The sequence below is a fragment of the Tarenaya hassleriana genome, unplaced genomic scaffold (genome assembly GCF_000463585.1).
Source record: "Tarenaya hassleriana unplaced genomic scaffold, ASM46358v1 Cleome30, whole genome shotgun sequence".
Taxonomy (NCBI): Eukaryota; Viridiplantae; Streptophyta; class Magnoliopsida; order Brassicales; family Cleomaceae; genus Tarenaya; species Tarenaya hassleriana.
Window position 1 is genome coordinate 160,974 of NW_010966178.1, and position 21,586 is coordinate 182,559.

Consider the following 21,586-nt stretch of genomic DNA (forward strand, 5'->3'; position numbering starts at 1 on the left):
AAAGAGTCTCAGCCACCAGGAGGAACCAGATCTTGGATAAACTTTGACGAGGTTGAGTTCGTTCTCCTCATCTACCACAAACTTGTGTCAATGTACCCGGAGCTTAAGTCAAGTTCTCAGCTAGCTATCATATCTCCCTATAGCTACCAAGTTAAAACTTTCAAAGATCGGTTCAAGGATATGTTTGGCATTGAGTCAGCAAAAGTGGTCGATATAAACACGGTTGATGGTTTCCAGGTAACAATCTACTCTCTTCCCCATTTCTATCCGCTATAAATATATATATATATATATATATATATATTTCAGATTTATCCTATGAACTTGCATGCTGAAACATCTTTAAATCTTTGTCTGATACTTTGGGATTATCGTACAGGGAAGGGAGAAGGATGTTGCGATATTTTCGTGTGTGAGAGCTAATGAGAGAGGAGAGATAGGTTTCGTCTCTGATTTCAGGCGGATGAATGTCGGTATTACACGAGCTAAGTCTTCTGTATTGGTATGCTACTAAAACTTCACGGGCCCTTGCCTTTGCCTCCTCCTTTGTTCTCTTATGAATGTGATTTAAGCTCTTACCCTCTGTTTCAGGTGGTAGGTTCAGCTGCAACATTGAGGAATGATGAACACTGGAAAAACCTCATTCAAAGTGCTGAGCATAGAAATCAATTGTTCAAGGTCACACTCTCTTTCCTCGACTTCAAAGATTCGATCCAGGAACTACCCAAAATATCTCAATCAAATCTTATTTCCCTAGCAAAATTTTTTATTCCCTTCAGCAAAAAATGCTGAAAATGATCCAACCCGAGGTTATTTGCCTGCTCTCCCATGGCGGAAACACTCATGAGTTTCGACAAGTTTAACGTTTTCTAAACACTGATTGTAAGAAAAGATTGCAGATCGTCTTATTCTGAAACGTATGGAACTGAGAAGAGAAGTCACACTCGTCTGTTTGCAGGTATCGAAGCCGTTCCACGCGTTTTTCAGCGACGAGAATCTGAACAGCATGAGAATCGTCGAGAAAGATGTAGAGATTCCCGATGCATCGGCTTTCGAAGACGAGACAGTCCCAGTTCCAGTTCCCGTGTTCGGCGGTGGAGACGCTGAACAAGAGCAACCTGACGAAGACAACTACGGAGATGGCTATGCACAAGATCACGACGACGTGGACTAGGACACAAACAACATCGGCCTTTACGTTTTGGTCGCGGTTCTTCCGGTCGGTACGGACAATTCTTGGCTCCTTTAGTCCTAACGTTGCATGGTTGACTTCTATTGAGAACAGTTTTGTTATTTTTTTTAATTATTTTTTAAAATTGTTTGGATAGTCATATAGTTAGTTAAGATATGTAAGATAATGTCTGAACGAAAACTCAATGCCGCAAAAGTATAACGAAATGTTTTATAAAAAGATACGACAGAGACGTAAATGTATTGATATACACTAATCGACGTTATCTCCTAGCTGTCGTGATCATATCTCCAGCTTCCAAGATATCCACTTGGTCTCTTTGATTCAATTTCAAAGACATAAATTTATTGATGTTCACATGATATTATTGTCAAACATGAATTTTATTTTATTTTTAAAAATCTTGTACAAAATAATTAGTACAAGCTCATGAAGTTGTTATAATCTTAAAGTTGTACGCTATTGGTATCCAACGATTTTGATCGTGATTCTTTTATATATATATATATATAGCCAAGTTTGTTACACGATCTATCTTAATAATATTTGTTGGACATCTACGAATTATATAAAGAATCACATATTCAAATAGAGATGGAAACTATATATATATATATATAATACCATAACGTAATGGGAACACACGGTCATCGAATAAGACCATAAACAAAGTAGTTACAAATATTTGACCATCCAAAATCATTCAAATATATTGGCGTGCCCGAAACATCCACCCACATAGACCCACGACCGAAATTTAAAAAAAAAATTATAACAATTAATAACCGTGCCAATAATCCGAACAAGGCTAATAATAATATATTTCTTCCTCGCCCCCCACATAACATAAGTAATATAAATACCTAACTTCTCAATCCTCCCATATCGTAAACCACCTTCCCCTTGACAAAAAAAAAAGAGCATAACCTTTTACAACCCATTATCAAATATTATGGCATCGACCGAAACAAAATCGTCCCTAGAGGCCGACCAGCCGCGGGCCGGGGCCGCGGCCACGGCCAGGACATGTCTGAAGGGTCAGGTCGGGCTAAGGGTTATACTGTTCGCGGCCACCTTAACTTCGGTAGTGGTAATGGTCACCAGCAAACAGACCGAACTTGTTCCTGTCCCTGGAACACGTCTACGTTTCCCTAACCCTGCCAAGTTCACCGACTCTCCTGCCCTCATGTACGTCCTCTCTCTTTCATCTTTCTCTCTCTCTATATATATATGTATGTATGTATATATTCCAAATGGAATTCGTGTTATAGCTTGGTAAGATCGACGTATGAAATTCGAGTGTTTAAATCAAGAAAATTCGATCGATTTCTTGACAGCCACATAGAGAACTCTATCTTCCATGCATCAAATAGTTCGTTTTTCATTTAAGACATATATATAAATGTTAGAGACACGTGGCTTTTTTGTATGCAAGTTGGTTGCATGTCCACGTAAACAAGCCATGATTTTGCTAGCATTTTCCCTTTTTTATGTATAATTTATTGGATGGTAGGAAGCTTCCATAAAGACTGAAAATTTTGGCCGTGCACGCATTTTGAATATATTATTTGAACACGATTTTACCATAAATGTCACGAAAATTTGAACACGTGTCTTTGGAGCCATTGAATTTGAAGCCGGCGGCTACAAGTCTAACATGTCAAAATATCAGAAATTATTTATTTCTATTGATAGTGGGTATCGTTCGTTTCAATCTTAAATTTAGATTTATTATTCATTTTCATATTATTTTACCTCCATATGAACATGGACGAAATCATATTTTTTTACCTTCTCTTGTTATCTACTTGTGGGAGTAGTTGGGAATTGGAAAGAATCTGATAAAACGTCAAATCAAGTTAGGAAAATTTGATTTTTATTAAAAAAAAAAAGCTCAAATCATTGAAATAAATAAAGGGCAATAATAGTTTTCTAAGGAAGTGGACAACGGAAGACTGACTTTTTCCATATTATATTCCAAATAATATGTGGACCAGCGTTTTTCTTTATTCACACGATAAAGTTTATAATTTATAATTTAATATCTGTAACGCAGATACTTCGTTGCCGCGTTATCCGTGGCATGCTTCTACAGCATCGTATCTACACTTGCCTCGCTCTCCGCCATCTCCAAGCCCTCTTGCTCATCAATTCTCTTCCTATATCTTGCCATCTTGGACGTGGTAAGATCCAATTTAACAATTACACTTCATTTACCCCAAATATTTCGTATCTTACATCAGAATCGGACCGCTTTATTGCACATATTGAAAACTCTACATATATATATATATATATATATATATATTTTAAAGCACTCTAATCTTTTGGAGGTTAGGATTAAGGGTGGATTATTTGGGTGATGTTATATTCAAGTTCGATTATTTGGGTTTGAGACAAATTTTAACCATTCGAGTTTTATAGTATATTAAATTCGATTTAGTTCTATTTCCATTTGAGATCGGTTTATTTATGGTTTTTATGATAAAATAAATATATTTATTTTAAGAAATTTTCGATTATTATTTATTTGATTCGGCTTGGACTTGACTTTTCCCGTTTTCAAAAAAATCATAACTATTCATTTTTTTTATACTAGATTCAGTTTGTTTAACGTTATGTATTATTTATTCGAATTAAATTCAATTATTTAGTCATTAACCAAATAAAAAAGCACAATTATTGTGGTGCAAGAGACAAAAAGAAAGAAAGAAATGCTCTAAAATATGCTAAAAAAATAAGGGCATTCATGAGAATATGACATTAATTTGTTAATTAACCAAATAAATAGTTACTAATTCTCTAATAACGTTTCCGACCATTAATGTACGTAGATGATGCTGGGAATCGTGGCGTCGGCGACCGGAGCAGGAGGAGGAGTAGCATACATCGGCCTGAAGGGAAACAAACACGTCCGATGGGGCAAAATCTGTAACATCTACGACAAGTTCTCCCGCCACGTCGGCGGATCTATCGCCGTCTCTCTGTTCGCTTCCGTCGTTCTCGTCCTCCTCTCCGTCGCATCCGTCGTCTCCCTCTACAAGAGAATCCGTTGATCCTTCTCTCTTTATATATATATATATATAATTTTAATTATTCTTGAATAATTTTTTTTTTCAAATCGTGTTTATATATTTCTTTCTCGTATCTTGAAGTGATTGGTTGTGCTGAAATTACGTTAGGATATTTTCGTTAATTCGATTGAGTTCGTCGATCGGTATGGTCTCATGTTGTATTATTTGTTTTGTTCGTCGATATTGTCGTGTACTAATAATATTTAGTGTTTAGTTTTTTTTTTTTTTGTAAAAGAACGTTAGAATTTGTTGCTGCTAATTAATGTTTTAAATGAATTATTCCAATAAGAAATTATGCATTTTTTACTGGTAATATCATACGGTGAAAGAATTCGAAAGAAAATGATTAAATTAATTAAAATACAAATTAAAGTTTAGCATTCAATCGTTCATCAATCAATGCTTAAAAAAAATCTAATAATAATATAGCGTTTAGTTATTTTGTAAAGGTGAACAAAAAAATAGATATCAACATCTATATCATAAGACGGATAGAGATAGAGGCAAACAAAAATGGATGGCCGTAAAGGTGAAAACACCACTTTCAAATGAATAATTTAAAAAATAAAATTGTCGAATAACTTGAAATCTATCTAAAGAATCAATGATGGAAAGATCACGTGCATGATTGAAGAAATGAAGATTACGTTTAAATGTTAATTCATATAATTTTAAACTAAATTTGATTCCTACACATCATGACAGTTATTATTTACGTAAAATGTCATTTAGTTCTGTGCATACAATCAAAACAATTATTTTTTTTAATATTGAAAATGAATATACAATCTTATCCACAAATCCCTGGGAGAGATACGTATGAACAATAGGTTACGCGAACCCAAAATTATTGGATGTTTTTTTTCTCTAATAACGACAAACAAAGCTTTGTATAAAAATAAATTAATGAGAACAATTAGACAAGCTCGAAACTTTGACTTCTTCAAGATATGGACATGTGATCTAATCCGCTTTTGTGATTTCCATGGTTGTCCGATAGATTTTTTTTTTTTTTTTTTGTTGTTGGTTGAATGTGAATTGTCCGAAGATATTTATATATATGTGTGTGTGTGAGAGTCAAGCAATCAATCAATTATAACCTAATTAAAAATATGAAATTATTCATATTATTTATATGTGGAATGGATATTTGAGTATGTATTCAATTAAGTGAAGCTATACAAAAAATTAAGTTATAGTTGTTATGTTGCGTAATCTAAATCTTCATGTTTATCGTAATTGTTTCTATGAAGATATTGTTTTATCCGATTGTATTGTATCTGGTGGTCAATGATGTCCTCTATTTTTTTTTTATATTATTTTTGTTCTTTTTATTTATATTCAAAAAGCATATATTATACAGATAATATGTTTTAGGTATCCATTAATTGTGATTATCAAAAAAAAAATTAATACAAAAAAAAATTGCTCAAGCGATATGTGTGTGTGTGTGTGTATATGTATCTTGTTTAGAAGTTAATGAGGGGACAGGTTGGCAGTTCCCCGAACGGAATTAATTAGTCGAAAGGAGCCATTTTAAGTGGGCCGTTTCAATTAATATCCAATTATTTATTTGTTTCATTTTACCCATTCAACTATTTTTTAAAATCTTATGAATTGTAAAAAATAATAATCATAATATCTAATAACTATATGGTCGTGCTGCAACAGTTACAGGATTGGAAAATATGCCATATGTTTTACCGATTTTTAAAATATCTTTTTTTGTAATAGAATAGTATTTATTTACGTACAAATCCAAAAATATAATTTGGATCCATCACCTTTGAGATGTCAATTCATGTACACATTTTTCTATAGAAATATCTTCATTTGGATATGAGATTAAACAAGTGTTGGATATTGTTGAAATAATTTACATTTTATTTTTATAAAATGTACGGTATCTAATATTTTTTCTTAAAAACATTTCGTAAATATGTGATGGGTATAAGTACAAGCTGTCGACTCCCATGCATTCAAGTGTTCCATTCTGACGAAATGGACCGATCACACAAAGTCTTCCACCCACAGAGCTGCCAAATATCTCTATTACATTAAGTCTTCCTCCTCGGATTCCGAGTTGCGGTAATAAAATTATTTTTCCGAAATATGTTTTTTTTTTGTCGTAACCAAAAACATTTTTATTACGTTACATCTAAGAATATATATTCATAAAAAAGATGGCCTAAATATATGTAAATAATGTGTATTAACTGAAACTGAACGAGTGCTAAAATCCTTTTTATTATGACTAAATTTCATATTTGTGTAAGTTTTTTTCCCCCCCCCCTCAAAACTCCTATTTTTTAAAAAGTTAAGAAATAAAATCAAAAGTTATTAATTTCCAAGAAAGAAAATGTATGCGAATGCTTTCACACCATGTTCCTTACGTGAGCTAAATGTGTATGTCTACACACATGTACACAAAAACCCTACCTTGATATGATCGCATTTATTATGATACACATGCCTCTGTGTATATATAGACACGTCTCTCCTCACTCCAAACAGCTTCAAAATTCGTTTATCGAGCCAATTATCATTTGGGTCTGATCTTCTCTCTACGATTTTTTTTTAACCAAAAAAAAAAAAAAAGAGTTTCGCATATTCTTGATGGATCAAGAGAGCAAGGAAAAGGGTTTCGACGGGATAGAGAGAGGATCAAACGGTCAAAAGAGTGGGAGAATTGGGTGTGAGTTAGTGCTGAGATTGTTGGCTTTGGTCCTGAACTTGGCAAGTGCAGTGATTCTTGGTGTTGGCAAAGAGACCAAGATTGTGTCTGTCAAGCTTGTTCCAACTTTGCCTGCCGTCGATGTCTCTTCCACTGCTAAAGCCACTTACTTGTCTGCCTTTGTGTGAGTCTCTCTCCCTCTCTCCCTCTCTCCCGGGGTTATATGGATGTGCTATGCATTAGTATGTGCTATAGCCACTTACTTGTCTGCCTTTGTGTTAGTCTCCCTCTCTCTCTCTCTCTCTCTCTCTCTCTCTCTCTCTCTCTCTCTCTCTCTCTCTCTCTCTCTCTCTCTCTCTCTCTCTCTCTCTCTCTCGTGTATGATCACTTAGTATGTGCTATATCCTCTTGGTGTGTGCAGCTTTGAGATATTGATTTTGTATGAGTAAAGAAATTAAGAATTTGTTAGTTTAAAGTAGAGAGAGGCACCAAGACAGACGTCTCAAAGAAAGTGTTAATTTCTCTCTCTCTCTCTCTCTCTCTCTCTCTCTCTCTCTCTCTCTCTCTCTCTCTCTCGTGTATGATCACTTAGTATGTGCTATATCCTCTTGGTGTGTGCAGCTTTGAGATATTGATTTTGTATGAGTAAAGAAATTAAGAATTTGTTAGTTTAAAGTAGAGAGAGGCACCAAGACAGACGTCTCAAAGAAAGTGTTAATTGGATGCACAGTTAACTATAGAATTTTCACTTTGTATTTTCATTGTGATTTTTGAATAAAAAGCTTATGAATTGTTAACGCCTACCGCATGAGGAGGAGGGTCACAAATGACGCTAGGAAATTGTATGTAATAAATCATAAACGCCCAAATCACAGCTCAAAGAAGGACCTAATTATTTTCCCGAAATATACTTGAAATATATATATATATATATATATATATATATATATATATTATTTGTGTGTGTGAGATCTAGAATATTACATCTTAACTATTCTTACACATAACCACGGCTTCCAAGTTAATAGAGCATTAGTCTTAATTATTCAAATTATAATTTATATAACAATGGAATTTTAACTAATATATTTACTTTTTTTGTTGTTAAAACTAATATATTTACTTGCAACGGATCTAAAAGTAAATGCATTTGTTAAAATACATGACTGCTTAAATCTTTCCATCAATGTTCAACAACTACCTTTCTTTTGACCCACTGAATTTGTCTGTATCATAAATGCTCCATATTACTAATCAAACTTTTTCCATAAATGGTGGATGACCCATATATACCAACATACATTATTATTATTATTCAGTATCAAATTTCAATTGCTAGCTACCTGCCTAACCAAACGGTCAATATCGCATAAATATTTATTTTTATTAGAAAAATATCGTATCTCAATTTTTACAAAATTTTCAAATAAATATCTGAACTATTAAATTTTTAGATAAATATCTGAAGTTTTCAAAATTTTCATCTAAATACCAAAAATTTTATAAATTTGCTAAATGAAACAATATTCGTCGACGACTAAGTCATCATTATCAACAGATTCCGTTATAAGTTTAACGTCATTAATAGATTTTGGTTTTCTTTATTAAAATTTTTAAAAGTTTAGATATTTATGTAGAATTTTTGAAAAATTCAGATATTTACTTGAAAATTTTATAGTTTAAGTATTTATTTGAGAATTTTGTAAAAATTCAGATATTTATATATATACGATTTTCCTTTTTTATTATTATAATTTGTTGAGTATTCAATATTACATTTCTTTTAATAAATACTCAACTAAACGGTCAACTAGCATAGCAAAGCGACTATACAGGATATATTATTATATACTGTACATGATATTAAATTATAAAGCCAGTGTTCTTTGAATTTTTTTCTCTAAATATTGCATTCGCAAACTATATAAATTATTATAGTTAGATTTCGATTGCAAAACCTAGGGTTGTTCATTCATTTTCACAAACTTCGTTTCGAATTTTTTAGGTACAACATTTCAGCAAACGCAATCGCTTGCGGCTACGTGGCCGTTTCGACGCTGATTCTCATGGTCACGAGAGGCAAGAGCAAGCCCTTGGCGGCGGTGCTGCTCGTCGGCGATCTCGTGATGGTGGCCCTGCTTTTTTCCGGCACCGGAGCGGCCGGAGCGATCGGGCTAATGGGTTTTCAAGGGAACAAACACGTGATGTGGAACAAAGTCTGCAATGTCTTCGGGAAGTTCTGTCACACTGTCGCCTCTTCGCTCGTCATCTCTCTCCTTGCCTCTGTCGTGTTTATGGTTCTTGTCGTGTTTGACGCTATGAGGGTTTCCTAATTCTCATTAGGCGCTTTGGGAATTTGCTATATTGTGGTTTCATCACGTTGCTAATAACGTTACTTTGCCTGTTTCTGCCATAAAATTTTCTTCTTATGAATGTGCATGTATGGTCCCATGTCCATATCTTTCATACACTGTAACGCATCTGAAAGAGAGATGCATAAGCAAATCTAAATCTTGAATCCAATATTGTAAGATATTTTCAAGTTTTCATGTATTTAATTTTTTTTTTTGATAAATCAGTATGGTTCCCGAGCCTTCGGTCCGACTATATCCACCCTAGATCCAAAGTCGTTCCGAACAATTTAGAGAACCTGTACAACATATATTTTATTTTTTTATTTTTATAAAAATATTAAATAATTTTTTAATTATATTAATTGATAAATTTAATATTAAAAAATCACAAATATAACTCAAAAATTGTAAATATTAATGATGATAATTATGAAACTTTATATCAAATATAATTTTAATTATTTATCATATGTATATTAATAAATACAATTATAAATTATTAGTATTTAAAAATTATTTTTTTAAAATGTGGGACCCATCAAATTGTGGGGCCTTTACCCTTACTCTATTTGAACATGTCTTTTGACGGCTTAGACCTAGAAACAACCTTTGTATATGGATTATTTTGGTCAAGAAATTACACCCCTCCCCACCAGTGGAATCGAACCCAAAACCTTGAAAATGATTTTGTCACATTCTCAGTCATTAGACCATCAACTGTTGGATTTTTAAATATTTAATTTACATCCAAATCCTTTATTACATATCCATTTTTTGTCTGATTTGTTTTGTAAAAACAATCATTACCCATGATCAAGAATCAAAATTCTCATTTCAAATTAATTTATCTAATGTCTTGAATCCTAAACACAAGAAACGACTTACGAAGAATGGAACAAAACCTAAAATAGACATTGTTATCCAAATTTGAATGACCGTAAGAGAATATGCAAAAAAACATGCTATTATCCATATTCAAATCTAATCGTGAAGAGGTACATTTATTCGTACTTCTCCGATCCTCTATACAATGTAGTTGATACAAAAGTCTAGTAAACTTCCGTATTATCAAAAATAAAAAAGAAGATATTATTCTAATTTAGGTTCTTGTTGATTTTATTACAACAAATACTTAGGGGGAAACCATATAAATATATAAATTCTTTGTTGTGTATTCTTTGCCAAGTATATATTTTTAGGAGGCTTCGTATGCGTCTAACTAAACATAACTCCTCTATTCTATTAATAATGAAAGCACTGAATAAATTAAGAAAACTCGTTATTGTGTTCATACCAAAAATATCCGAAACAACTGTAATACAGCTCTAATCGGTTTCTTGTTTTCTTTCATTTCTCTTCGATAAATATGCGTCCATGATTTTCATCTCTTCCACATCCCATTCATTCATCCTTCAGGAATCAAAGAATAATCGACGAGAAAGAGAGAAAACTAAGAGGAAATATCAAAGAATTCGATCGATGGGTTGCGGGAAATCGAAACACGATGTGGTCACGGGGAACACGACGGCCCTCAAAAGATCTTCGGAAGCCGAATCTAACAAAGGCAAAGAGGACGAGATCATCACGATGAAGCAACAAGAAAGCTGTCGGGAAACGAAGAACACAGACGATCGGTCTGAAACGACGACGGATAATAAAGACAGCAGCAACAACGACAATCCGAGCAAACCAGATGGCTCGGAGAAGACAGAATCACGTGAGGCGGACGCAAGCAAAGAGATTGACGTCAAGAAACCAGACGAGCAAGAGAAAATGGTAGAGAAGAAGAACGAGAATGCTGAGGCCGTGGAAGAGCAAAAAGGTATACATATATATATATATATATATATTGGTTTATATAGTTGATTATTATTATTGTTAGGTCTATTCCAAATCATAATAATCTTGATTCATGTAGATAATATATATTTTTTAATTATATATATTTTTTTCTAATAGAGAAAACAGATATTGAAACACCTGAAGAAACTATTGATAAAAAGGAAGATAACGCAGAGATTTCGCCTCCTGCTGTTGAATCTAATAACGTCGAAACAATCCCTGTAACATCTGAAGTAGAAGCTGAAGAAACCTCAGTCACAACAGAAGTAGTAGCGGAAGAAACTTCTGTTGCAAGTAACAGCGAAACCCTAGCTTCAGATGATCAGGACAAAACAGAAGTTACAGAGGTACTTTAGCCCCCCTTTTTTTTTTTAAAAAAATATTAGCCATGGAAATTATTTCAAATATAAGTTTTGATATTTAAAAAAAAATTACATTAGCTTATGGAAATTATTTCAAAATTACATTAGCTTCAAATTATCAGACCAAAACTGATGTTACAGAGGTACTTTAGCCTTTATTTAAAAGAAAATAGTATATTAGCTTATGGAAATTATTTCAAATTAAAAAAAATAGAATTAGCCCTTAATTATTTCAGATAATGTAATTTTAAATATCATTTCATGACATTATTATTTTTTTTCTCTTACTCTTTTTTTTTTTAAAAATTAATTATGATGGTGTAGGAGAAACAGAATGAAACAACAACAACAAAAGAGGCTGAGACGGCTTGAAGACCCATTTATCAAACAGGATATGTGATTAAACAAAATATTTCCTATGTATTTTCTCCTAATTGCAACAAATATTTAGTAATATGTAATTCTCAAAAATAGTATGGAATAATCAACTATCTCTTTTCTAATCTGCACGCCGTACATTATATTATGATAAATTTACCTGAATTTGCATTCATTTTTTAAAATTAAGAACAATATTCATTTTCTACAAAGATTTTCGTTTCATTAATTTTTTAAACTATATTAATATTTAGTTCATATCCGAATAATTTTCTAAAGAAAATACATCCAATGAGTTTTTACATATGATCTGCCTACAAACATATTCATTCATTTCATTTTGATTCGATTTTATAGAACCAAAATGATATACTTGAATTCTTGAGATCAGAATAAATTTTAAGAGGAAATTGTTGTACAAATAAACTCAATTAAAAGAAATTAGTTTTTCCATTTAGTTATCCCTTGAATCTATTGACATTTGTCATTGGAAAACTCCTTTTAGGTTTAGGAGAGTGTTTAAATCTCTTTGTATAACTGAATTCAAAATCATTTACATAAAAACATAATAAAAATGGGTTCAAATGTTAATTTTATTATTGTCATGCTTGAAACGAAATACAGAAAATACTTAAGGAGCTTTTGTGTAATTAAAAAAGTTACTTAAAAAAACGGTAAGTACGACGTCGTAGACAAGGATAGTAGTGTAATTACGCTCGTAACCTAAACTGAATAGGAAAAGACCAAATAAATAAAAGGAAAGCAGAGGACGAATCAACTAAACCCTAAACCCTTTCACTGAATCGGCCCGAGCTTTGCGATTCCGTCTTCTCTTGTAAATCTTCCGGTAAGTCTCCAACTTGGAATCTCCGTCTGTCTCTCTAATTCCCCTGTTAATGGGCGATTTCCTGAGCTTTCTTCGTGCTCGTTCTGCGTCGATTGACTGGGGTAACGATGCGATCCGGGTGTCTGAATTTTGAGTAAATTCGTTCATCTTGCTTGTTGATTTTTGGGTTAAAATCTATGTATTGGTCGATGACAATTTGTGGGTGTCATTGTTGAATATCCGAAACTTAGGATAATTTGAAGTTATATCTCCCTGAAAGATTTGATTTTATGTTTTCTCAGATTGTAGACTCTCATGGCATTCTAACATTGTAGCTTTGGAAGGAAAGGATCTTGTTTTGTACAGAATTTTAGTGGGGGGAGAACTTTGGATTTTGGGTAATCTCATTGTCTTCATCGCATTTTACCGGACAGGGCCCTGTTTCTTTTGCTTCAGTTATTTCTCTTTGCCATTGTAAATTTGCCCCCTTAAATGCATCGGAAGTTCTGTGCTGTGTGTTTCAACTTGGCTCAGATTTAGAGGTTTACCAAAAGACTTAAGATTGCAGAAAAATCTTGAAAGTTCCATAGACTTGTTTTCCTCATCATGTTGCATATCTAAGAGAATATTCCTGTATCCATTCTGCTTTAAGTATCAAGTATGTCCTGTACGTGAGTTGCATGTGGATAGCTTTTCTTTCTATATATGTCTTAGTTTAGTTTGGTCTAGAAGGCATATAACATTGTTACCCAGGAACGATCTAGGGGTGTGTGACGAAACTGCTCCTTACGAATTATGTACTATCGATGATTCCTGTAAAGTAGAGGTATGACAAAAGAACTAGTTTGGTGAATAAACAAATTTCCTGCTAGAAACTGGTGCTTTACTTTGGAATCCAAATGATGTCAAACCGGTGTTACCTTTGGTTAATTGCTCAAAACAATCTTTATTATTTTCAAGATTTATTATCCTCTGAGAGCAATTTGTAATGGCACCATATTTGATTTCTATGCATTTCATGTTTATATTGAGCCGGTGCTGCAGTTTTGTTGATTAGACTAATTAAAAGGAGTTGAATTTTCAGTGCAGACAATTTTTGGTGCTTTGACAACCACCGTCAAACATGTCTTCGTTGAGGAATGCTCTTCCACGACCGGCTCATAAGGAGCGAGCTCAACCGTATGTTATTGGTCTTCTTCTTCTTCTTTTCCTTCTTTGTATCTTTCTGATTCTCTTCTTAAGATTTTTTTTGGGCTTACTATACCTTTCAGGCAAGCAAGGAAGAAATATGGCCTTCTCGAGAAACATAAGGATTACAAAGTCCGTGCAGATGCCTACCACAAGAAACAGGAGGCTTTACAGGTTCCTTTTTATGTCCCCTCCTCGAAATCAAGTCCAGATGGAATAAATTTCTCAATAGAACTCTTTGAAGAGACTAACTGTCCTTAAACTAATATGTTTATGGAATAATGATTGCTCTGTGTAATTATTTTAATACAGTTTGGTGTCTTCCATGCCTTCTTCTTTGATACTGATAGTTGAGGGAGAGTTTGATTTCTGTGGGAAGGCTGCAGAATGTTGTAAAATCCAAATTATGGAATGCACCTTGACTAACAAGTGGCAAATCAATGTTTGAACCTGAGGTTGTTTTATGTATCCGATCGTAATGTTTCCTAGTGTATTCTCTCAATTCGTTTAGTCTCTCTTGTTTTTCCGCAGAAACTCAGGGAGAAGGCAGCGTTCAAGAATCCAGATGAATTTAATTTTAAGATGATTAGGTCAAAGACAGTTGATGGAGTTCATAAACCAAAGTAGTCTTCTGAATTCTTTGCTGATATTGTTTCGCAATTTATGAATCTGATTGTTTATCTTATTTGTAATTCTTATGAGCTCATTTTTTTTAGGGATGAGGGGAACAAATACACCTCAGAAGAGCTTATGCTAATGAAGACGCAAGATATTGGATATGTTCTCCAAAAGCTGCAAAGCGAGAAAAAGGTTTAGTCAAACTTTGCAAATGCCTCCTCTTTCCTATGATTTGTTTCTTTCTCTTAAATTTTCACTCCTTTCTCCTCTCTGTAGAAAATCGAGAAACTTACCGCCACTCTACACTGTCTTGACAATCCGGTGGGTGGCAACAAGCATGTTTACTTTGCAGAAGACAGGTTTGGATCCACTGACCTTTAATCATTTTCTTTAGTACAATATTTTCCAAATTTCTCGCCGCCCTAAGAATTATTTTTTCATATTTCACATGGATGGTTAGATCAGATGCAAGTCATGGTAGGACTTGCCATTGTCATCCCATGCAATTATGTTGCAGGCATCTCTTGTGTGACAAAAAAATATGCATTTCATGCAAATTTAAACCAGCATCCCTTACGTTGTGATGTGCTGTGAATTGTATAACTATTGCTGCTTTGAAGGGAGGAGGCCAAAGAAATAGAATTACAACTTGCCAAAAAGAAAAACCCGGGCGGTTCCGAGGATAACACTCCGAAACATATCAAAAGGTAATTGTCTCATATTCCAATGAAAATCAGTAAACAGAAGACTAAGATGAGTGAATGATCGATGTTGTAAACTTCTATGAAAAAATCTGCAGGAAGATAGAGGGATCCTACAAAGAACTTGAGGCACGTAAAAGCAGAGCAGAGGAACTGGAGAAGTTATACGTGCAGATGAGTATGCAGAAGGAGCTACAGGTATATGTATATATATATATATATATCATATAGTTGTATTATTTCATTGCATATTTACACACACAAAGCTTTCTATCTGAACTGTATTCGATTGAATACATAGAAAAAAGGCCGGAAACGCAAGCTTAGAGAAGACGAGATGGTGAATCCAACATCTAAACCAGTTTACAAATGGAGGGCTGAAAGAAAGCGTTAAAGAGTGAAGATTTCAATGTTTATGTTTTTTCTGTTTCAAGTTTTATATCTGTTTCTTCTTCCCCTCAAAGCTTGCAGAACATATTTGATTTATCAACTTTATATATGCAAATCATAGAATTATATTTTCCAAGTTGAAAATTGCAATATATTTGAAACCATAATATATTTAGGTGAAAATATTTGAATGGACATTTTTACCGACAGAACAGTAGTAGTAGCTTAAATTAAGATTTAACATTACCCATTAGTAGTAAACACACAACGAACCAAACCTCACGTTAGTGTGTTGCTCGGAAAAGTGAACTTACACATGAAGGCAGCTTACATAGGGTTACCCACATAGCTCGACAAATGCATACACACACACATATACATGTATACACGTATATGTGATCATGTTATATATATATATATATATATATATATATATATATACACATGCATATATTATACTTATAGTGAATGTTAGCTTTAGTTAAATATTAAACCCACAATGCACCGGCGTTCTTGAGCATAGGGATGAGAGAGCGGCTAAGGTGAAGGCTCATGACTTGATTGGCTCCGCCCACGAGCTGACCGCCGATGAAGACGGCCGGCACGGTGGGACTGCAGCCGAGAATGGCCAAGGCTTGCTCCACTTCTCGCCCTCTCGCCATTTCATCGAGCTCGTGAACCGTTGCGTTCACACCAAAGTCGTGGAACAGTGTCTTGATCGTGTGCGACATGCAACACGAGCTCTTGCTGAATATCACCACAGGTTTCTCCGACACGAATTTCGTCACCGCCTCCATTTTACAAGAACGATCTCGAAGATTATTAATCGGGAATTTTAGGGTATGGCTAAGGAAGAAGCTTGAGATCTTTGGTGATTAATTTGATGTTGTGGTTAAGGTTGCTTGGTCGGGAATTCTATTTATAGGTTTTTCAGGGAGATTTTGAGGGCCTAAGATCTTGTGATAAGTTCAATAGATTATTGCTAGTGGATAACGAAGAATGTGAATATTTTTTTTGTAAGATATGATCAGAAACTGACAAAAGAAATACATGGAAGAATCATTCAAATTAAAGAACGAAAAAAAGGGAAGAAAATATCATATCTAAATGGAGAATTTTGTTACTGATACCACATAATATTATAGTAGTTTGATATAAATTGAGAGAAATATGAAATTTTGATAACGGTCTGAATATTGGTTTTGATTAGAGATCAACTTATATAATGCTAATGCATTCACATTTTGGATCATACACATTTCTCTTGAAAATACAAAGGAAGGAAGGATCCGAAGATATTGTTTGTGGGTTCGAGAGAAACGTTACGTACATATTCGATACAAACATGTGGAAAATAAATAGAGGAATTTTATTTTTCACGTATGAAAGGAATTAAGCGAAAGAAATCTAAAAGAGGAATAACTTTGTAAATATATTCTTCATATACGGATGACGAATTGAGGTCATGTACCCTTTTTGTACGTACGGCTTCTCGCCATCGCCAAGCGACAGGTTCTAGTCATCATCCTATGAGAGGCAAGATTTGGATCGAGAGATCTTGGAACTATCTATGTTCCAAACTTATAGAGCTGCATGGGTTTTGTAATAACGTATGTGAGAGTTTGAGTATTATTATGAACGATTTTTAATTATATATCTGTGTGTAAAACACAACCTGTTTTCTTGCAGTCAAGGCTTCGATGTCAAAATTGTTCTTGTAAATTATTTATTGCATGATGTTTTTGTTTTACATTTCACAAGTTTTGAATGTAAGAAAACCAAAAGCAAATCTAAAAAATGAGGGATGTATTGATTAAAGTTGTAATGTTTACGATTGGGTAAAATGGGTACATTTCCTGTCAAATCAATCGGTATAAGATTTAATTTCATTGACAACTTCACAATTTTAAAGAAATAAGTGAAGGAAAGAGATCGAGAATACTTTTACAGAGAGAGAGAGAGAGAGAGAGAGAGAGAGAGAGAGAGAGAGAGAGAGAGAGAATATATCCATGTTTGAGATTGTGAATAGTGAGCAGAGCACCATATACATATGCCAGCTTGGAGGAATATATTATTTATGCAAGAAAATGAAACTGTCGCCAAAAGAGAAAGCATATGTCCACGTTCTCGAGGTCCCCTATTTCCTCCACTAGCTTCGTAATCTATGGCTCATATACACACACATTTGCATATACATATATGTATATATATAACATGTATAACGTATATTGCATATCTACGTATGCATATATACAGCAGTTGTTGGTGTATTATACGTAAATCGAATCCGATTAACTCTATATATGATCTTGTATATATAGTATCATTTAAAACGTTGCCTTTGATGGTTTTATACGTAACATTGACACGTATTAATATAAAATACACGTTCTGAATATTGTGCTCGGAATTGAGAGCGAGAGAATCTCTTACTGCCGTGTGGAATGTGGACCGATTCTTTTGGCTACTTGTCACGCCCTCCCCCCTCTCTTCTTGAAGACTCTACAATATAGTCTCTTGATATAAATTAATCACCACTTTATATCGCATATTATATGATGATATTTATGTCCATCGTACAATGGTCTTGTCGCCACTTGATTGTCCGTACGTACGCGTTTTTGTTTTTTTGTTCCATCATTATCCGAAGAGTCGGCGTATTGATCACCCTCTTACCGACCACTTTACTTTTTTTTCAAGTTAAATAGGGGGGTGTGTGTGTATATATATATATATATATATATATTATGAGAAGTCAAAGTGCTTGACCTTTTGGAAGTGTCTTCATCACTTTGTTTAAACTTGATTTGTAGTGATATATATATATATATATATTAGCTCTTTTCTAGGTGAAGAAATTAGAATACATGAATAAAAGATATATGCTCTAATGATCATTCAATCTTAATCAAAGTAATCAAGACCACGTTTACAATAGCGCATGAGAACAACAATGAGCATACATTGACCGGATTTGACCTAATTTTGATTTTGGGCTAAATCTATCATTTTCATTACAAGATAGCATCATGGGCTAAAAGAAATCTAACATCTTTCATATGATAATGTAAAGGCCTCTTGCCCCAACCTCGCTTATCAAACAAGTTATATATATTCTTTCGTGAGCGTATATATATATATACACGCACACACGTCCGAGTTTCATGATTTTCAAGAGAACACTCGAAGCAATGGACCCGAATCAGCCCAAGGGGGACTGAGTTTCAGGACGTTTCGAGATTCATTTCCCGACCCAAACTGTCCCTTCCGAATGGCGAAGAGTTGAGAATGAATTACTTTTTTCTAAAGGCATAGAACAAGTGATCTACGTTTACTGAATGGTATCTATATGTTGAGTACCCGATCCTGGTCCCCGGATATCGTAAGCTTCCTTAGCACAAAGAGCCTTAGTCGAGGATTGATTGTTATTCCATGGAAACATCTCTTGTTTAGGATCAAGAAACTTATGGGAATTGAATTATGGAACGTTCTCGAATATAATAAAGTGAAAGATGCAGGACCATATTTCATTTCATTTCATTTCTTGTATACATCAATTGCGTTGTGAAGTCACTCAGAATCTGGCCAAAGGGCACAAAAGAAAAGGGGAAAAAACGGGACAAGAGGCTGAGACTAGGGGCTTGATGAGATTTATTGGATTTGTATACTTGGAATATCGGTTGGAAAATTGAACCGGGTTTGAAAGGAAAAAACTCGTTTAACTCGGGTTTCAATCAGGTTTTGCTACAAACCGGAGAAAAACGCAACAGATTTTTTAAGTTCCATTTTTTTATACATGTAGCTAGGTTTTCACCTACCAATAATTTAATTATTCCACATCCAATCTTAACATATTCTTGTATACTCATAATGTGATAACAGTGACTTAATTTATATAGTATGTTACCAACCTTGTCAAATTCATGATCCAAGTCATATTTTCTTGTAAACGTCCAAGATCTATCTTCGGATCCTAACATATCATAACACTGTGCTCACACTATTATCGCATATAATACAAAATAATAATAATAAAAGCTCAAAATGATATATACGTGCATGGGATCATATAGGATCGACTCGTACATATAGGATATATATATATATATGTATATGTATATAATTGCGGATATAGATGTGATTGATGTCTATAGGCATGCATATGGTTCGGTACGTAAAACATGTACGGTTAAATGATAACATTGTGATAGAATAACGACCCTTCGGATGAAGGTTGGGCCACCGTTTTTTCCTTGTTGTAATGTGTTGGTCACGTGGCTTCTTCACGTACCTTAAATCCTACATTTCGGCCATGCAAATTAAATAAAATAGTAAAAATAAATAAATAAAATAATAACAATAATAATAATAATAATAATAATAATAATTTCATCGATTCGGAATAATGAGGAAAAAAGGAAAGTTATTTTTTGATTGTATGATTCTGACATTGCAATATCGCCGCAAAAGATTCGATCTCATGACGATAAGGTTAACGGAACAGAAGCTGCTTTGTATTATTATTATTATTATTATTATTATTATTATTATTATTATTATTATTATTATTATTATTATTATTTTGATTCTCCTCAAATGGTCACACAAGATTATTCTAGAGACAACATACGATTTCGAGTCCTCGCACAAACTAAAGGACAAATGAAAACAAAGAGGCCACTTTTACATACATACATACATACATACATACATACATACCTACATACATACATACATACATACATACATACATACATACATACATTGATGGAAACTATCTTATTTGCAGTTGTTTGTTTAAATACCAACTTTGTATATAATAGTTTAAACATCATTAAACATTTATTATTCCAAAAACCCGTTTGCTATCCGCCTATATATACGTCGATATTCTAATTACGACTCGTGGACTTTTTGATGATCATAAATAAAGTTGATATCTTTGAATAAGAGGAAAATGACAATAAAAATTAAATAATTTCGACAGGATAAAGTTGATATAATATATACAGATAACATGAAAGATTGCGCTTTCTTATTTTGTGTACAACTCAAAAAGGGTTGAAATATTAAAGCCGTACACCATAGGGACATGACATGATTCGTCCGTATCATATATTCGACACAGCTAAGATTTGTTTTTTTTTTTGCATTATTTTAATTGATAAAAACTATACTGTTTGGTCCTTTTCAATGGGGTTTTGATAAATTTGATCCTTCAGCAAGAGGGTGTGAACCGACCATAACCCCGAATTTACAATATTCCCCACTATCTTCTTATAATTCGAATGTGTTTTTTTTTCTCAATTTAAATTTCGATTTTATTCCCCTTAAAAGATAAAACTATATGTACAGTTACGCGAGATGTAAATGGCATGAACTTGTGACGCGTAAAAACTAAACACGTAATCAGAAATTCACTGGACCAAAAAAGCAACAAAAACAAATTCCACGTCAACATAGAGAATCTGCATTTATATTAATTTGTTATTATTAATATATATTTGCATGCATTTCACCAAAGGAAAAAAAAGAAAACGAGAATCTGCATGATCATCAATACCCTCCTACCTATATATATATATATATATGGACGGTCGAACGTATCAAACCAACAACTCAAAGTCACTTCTTCTCATCAATACAAAGACATTACATCAATTTCCCAAAATATTCATCTACTTCTCATATATATATATATATATATATATTTCTCGCATCTCAAACACAATAATTCCACATTTTCACATTTTCAAATCCACTTCTATCGTATAAACCACTAACCAAACCCTAAAACCCATATCGTAAAAACTTCCGAAACTCGCAATTTTTTTCAATGGAGAAGCTGCAAAAGATGGTATCCGAAAAACCGGTTGTGATCTTCAGCAAGAACTCATGTTGCATGTCCCACACCATCAAGACCCTCTTCTACGATTTCGGGGTGAACCCGACGATCTATGAGCTCGATGAGATCGGCAGAGGGAAAG

General features: G+C 33.6%; 7 protein-coding genes across 9 annotated transcripts in view; 6 read left to right on the top strand and 1 right to left on the bottom strand.

Annotated features, from left to right (window-relative positions):
* LOC104820240 (probable helicase MAGATAMA 3) overlaps positions 1-1,311 on the top strand; it is a 7,552-nt gene extending 6,241 nt beyond the window's left edge. Inside the window, exons 18-21 of the mRNA XM_010550617.2 lie at positions 1-237; positions 380-502; positions 592-678; positions 959-1,311. Coding sequence (XP_010548919.1) covers positions 1-237; positions 380-502; positions 592-678; positions 959-1,174 — 663 coding nt within the window. The 3' untranslated portion in view covers positions 1,175-1,311. The remainder of the gene's footprint in view (positions 238-379; positions 503-591; positions 679-958) is intronic.
* A 768-nt stretch (positions 1,312-2,079) lies between these two features.
* On the top strand, positions 2,080-4,489 carry LOC104820241 (CASP-like protein 1D1). The gene is made up of 3 exons (XM_010550618.1): positions 2,080-2,380; positions 3,249-3,375; positions 4,027-4,489. Exons 1-3 carry the CDS (start codon positions 2,145-2,147, stop codon positions 4,246-4,248), a joined length of 585 nt encoding a protein of 194 aa, XP_010548920.1. The 5' UTR covers positions 2,080-2,144; the 3' UTR covers positions 4,249-4,489.
* A 2,293-nt stretch (positions 4,490-6,782) lies between these two features.
* On the top strand, positions 6,783-9,507 carry LOC104820243 (CASP-like protein 1E2). Its single transcript, XM_010550619.1, has 2 exons — positions 6,783-7,124; positions 8,946-9,507. Exons 1-2 carry the CDS (start codon positions 6,883-6,885, stop codon positions 9,271-9,273), a joined length of 570 nt encoding a protein of 189 aa, XP_010548921.1. The 5' UTR covers positions 6,783-6,882; the 3' UTR covers positions 9,274-9,507.
* Positions 9,508-10,663: 1,156 nt separating this feature from the next.
* LOC104820244 (RNA-binding protein 25) lies at positions 10,664-12,000 on the top strand. The gene is made up of 3 exons (XM_010550620.1): positions 10,664-11,116; positions 11,254-11,483; positions 11,823-12,000. Exons 1-3 carry the CDS (start codon positions 10,669-10,671, stop codon positions 11,868-11,870), a joined length of 726 nt encoding a protein of 241 aa, XP_010548922.1. The 5' UTR covers positions 10,664-10,668; the 3' UTR covers positions 11,871-12,000.
* A 623-nt stretch (positions 12,001-12,623) lies between these two features.
* On the top strand, positions 12,624-15,808 carry LOC104820245 (probable U3 small nucleolar RNA-associated protein 11). Of its 3 annotated transcripts, XM_010550624.2 has the most exons (10): positions 12,638-12,723; positions 13,005-13,100; positions 13,792-13,881; positions 13,974-14,064; positions 14,422-14,513; positions 14,607-14,700; positions 14,785-14,867; positions 15,129-15,215; positions 15,308-15,407; positions 15,511-15,808. In XM_010550624.2, exons 3-10 carry the CDS (start codon positions 13,826-13,828, stop codon positions 15,601-15,603), a joined length of 696 nt encoding a protein of 231 aa, XP_010548926.1. In that variant the 5' UTR covers positions 12,638-12,723; positions 13,005-13,100; positions 13,792-13,825; the 3' UTR covers positions 15,604-15,808. The 3 variants fall into 3 exon arrangements, with proteins under 3 accessions (XP_010548923.1, XP_010548924.1, XP_010548926.1); XM_010550621.1 differs by lacking the exon at positions 13,005-13,100 and having other exon boundaries at positions 12,624-12,723; positions 13,787-13,881; XM_010550622.1 differs by lacking the exon at positions 13,005-13,100 and having other exon boundaries at positions 12,624-12,723.
* A 226-nt stretch (positions 15,809-16,034) lies between these two features.
* Positions 16,035-16,501, bottom strand: LOC104820246 (monothiol glutaredoxin-S5-like). Its single transcript, XM_010550625.2, has one exon. It carries the CDS (start codon positions 16,394-16,396, stop codon positions 16,088-16,090), a length of 309 nt encoding a protein of 102 aa, XP_010548927.1. The 5' UTR covers positions 16,397-16,501; the 3' UTR covers positions 16,035-16,087.
* Positions 16,502-21,223: 4,722 nt separating this feature from the next.
* LOC104820430 (monothiol glutaredoxin-S4-like) overlaps positions 21,224-21,586 on the top strand; it is a 989-nt gene continuing 626 nt past the window's right edge. The window contains exon 1 of the mRNA XM_010550872.1: positions 21,224-21,585. Within this exon, the coding sequence (XP_010549174.1) occupies positions 21,436-21,585 (150 nt within the window). The 5' untranslated portion in view covers positions 21,224-21,435. The remainder of the gene's footprint in view (position 21,586) is intronic.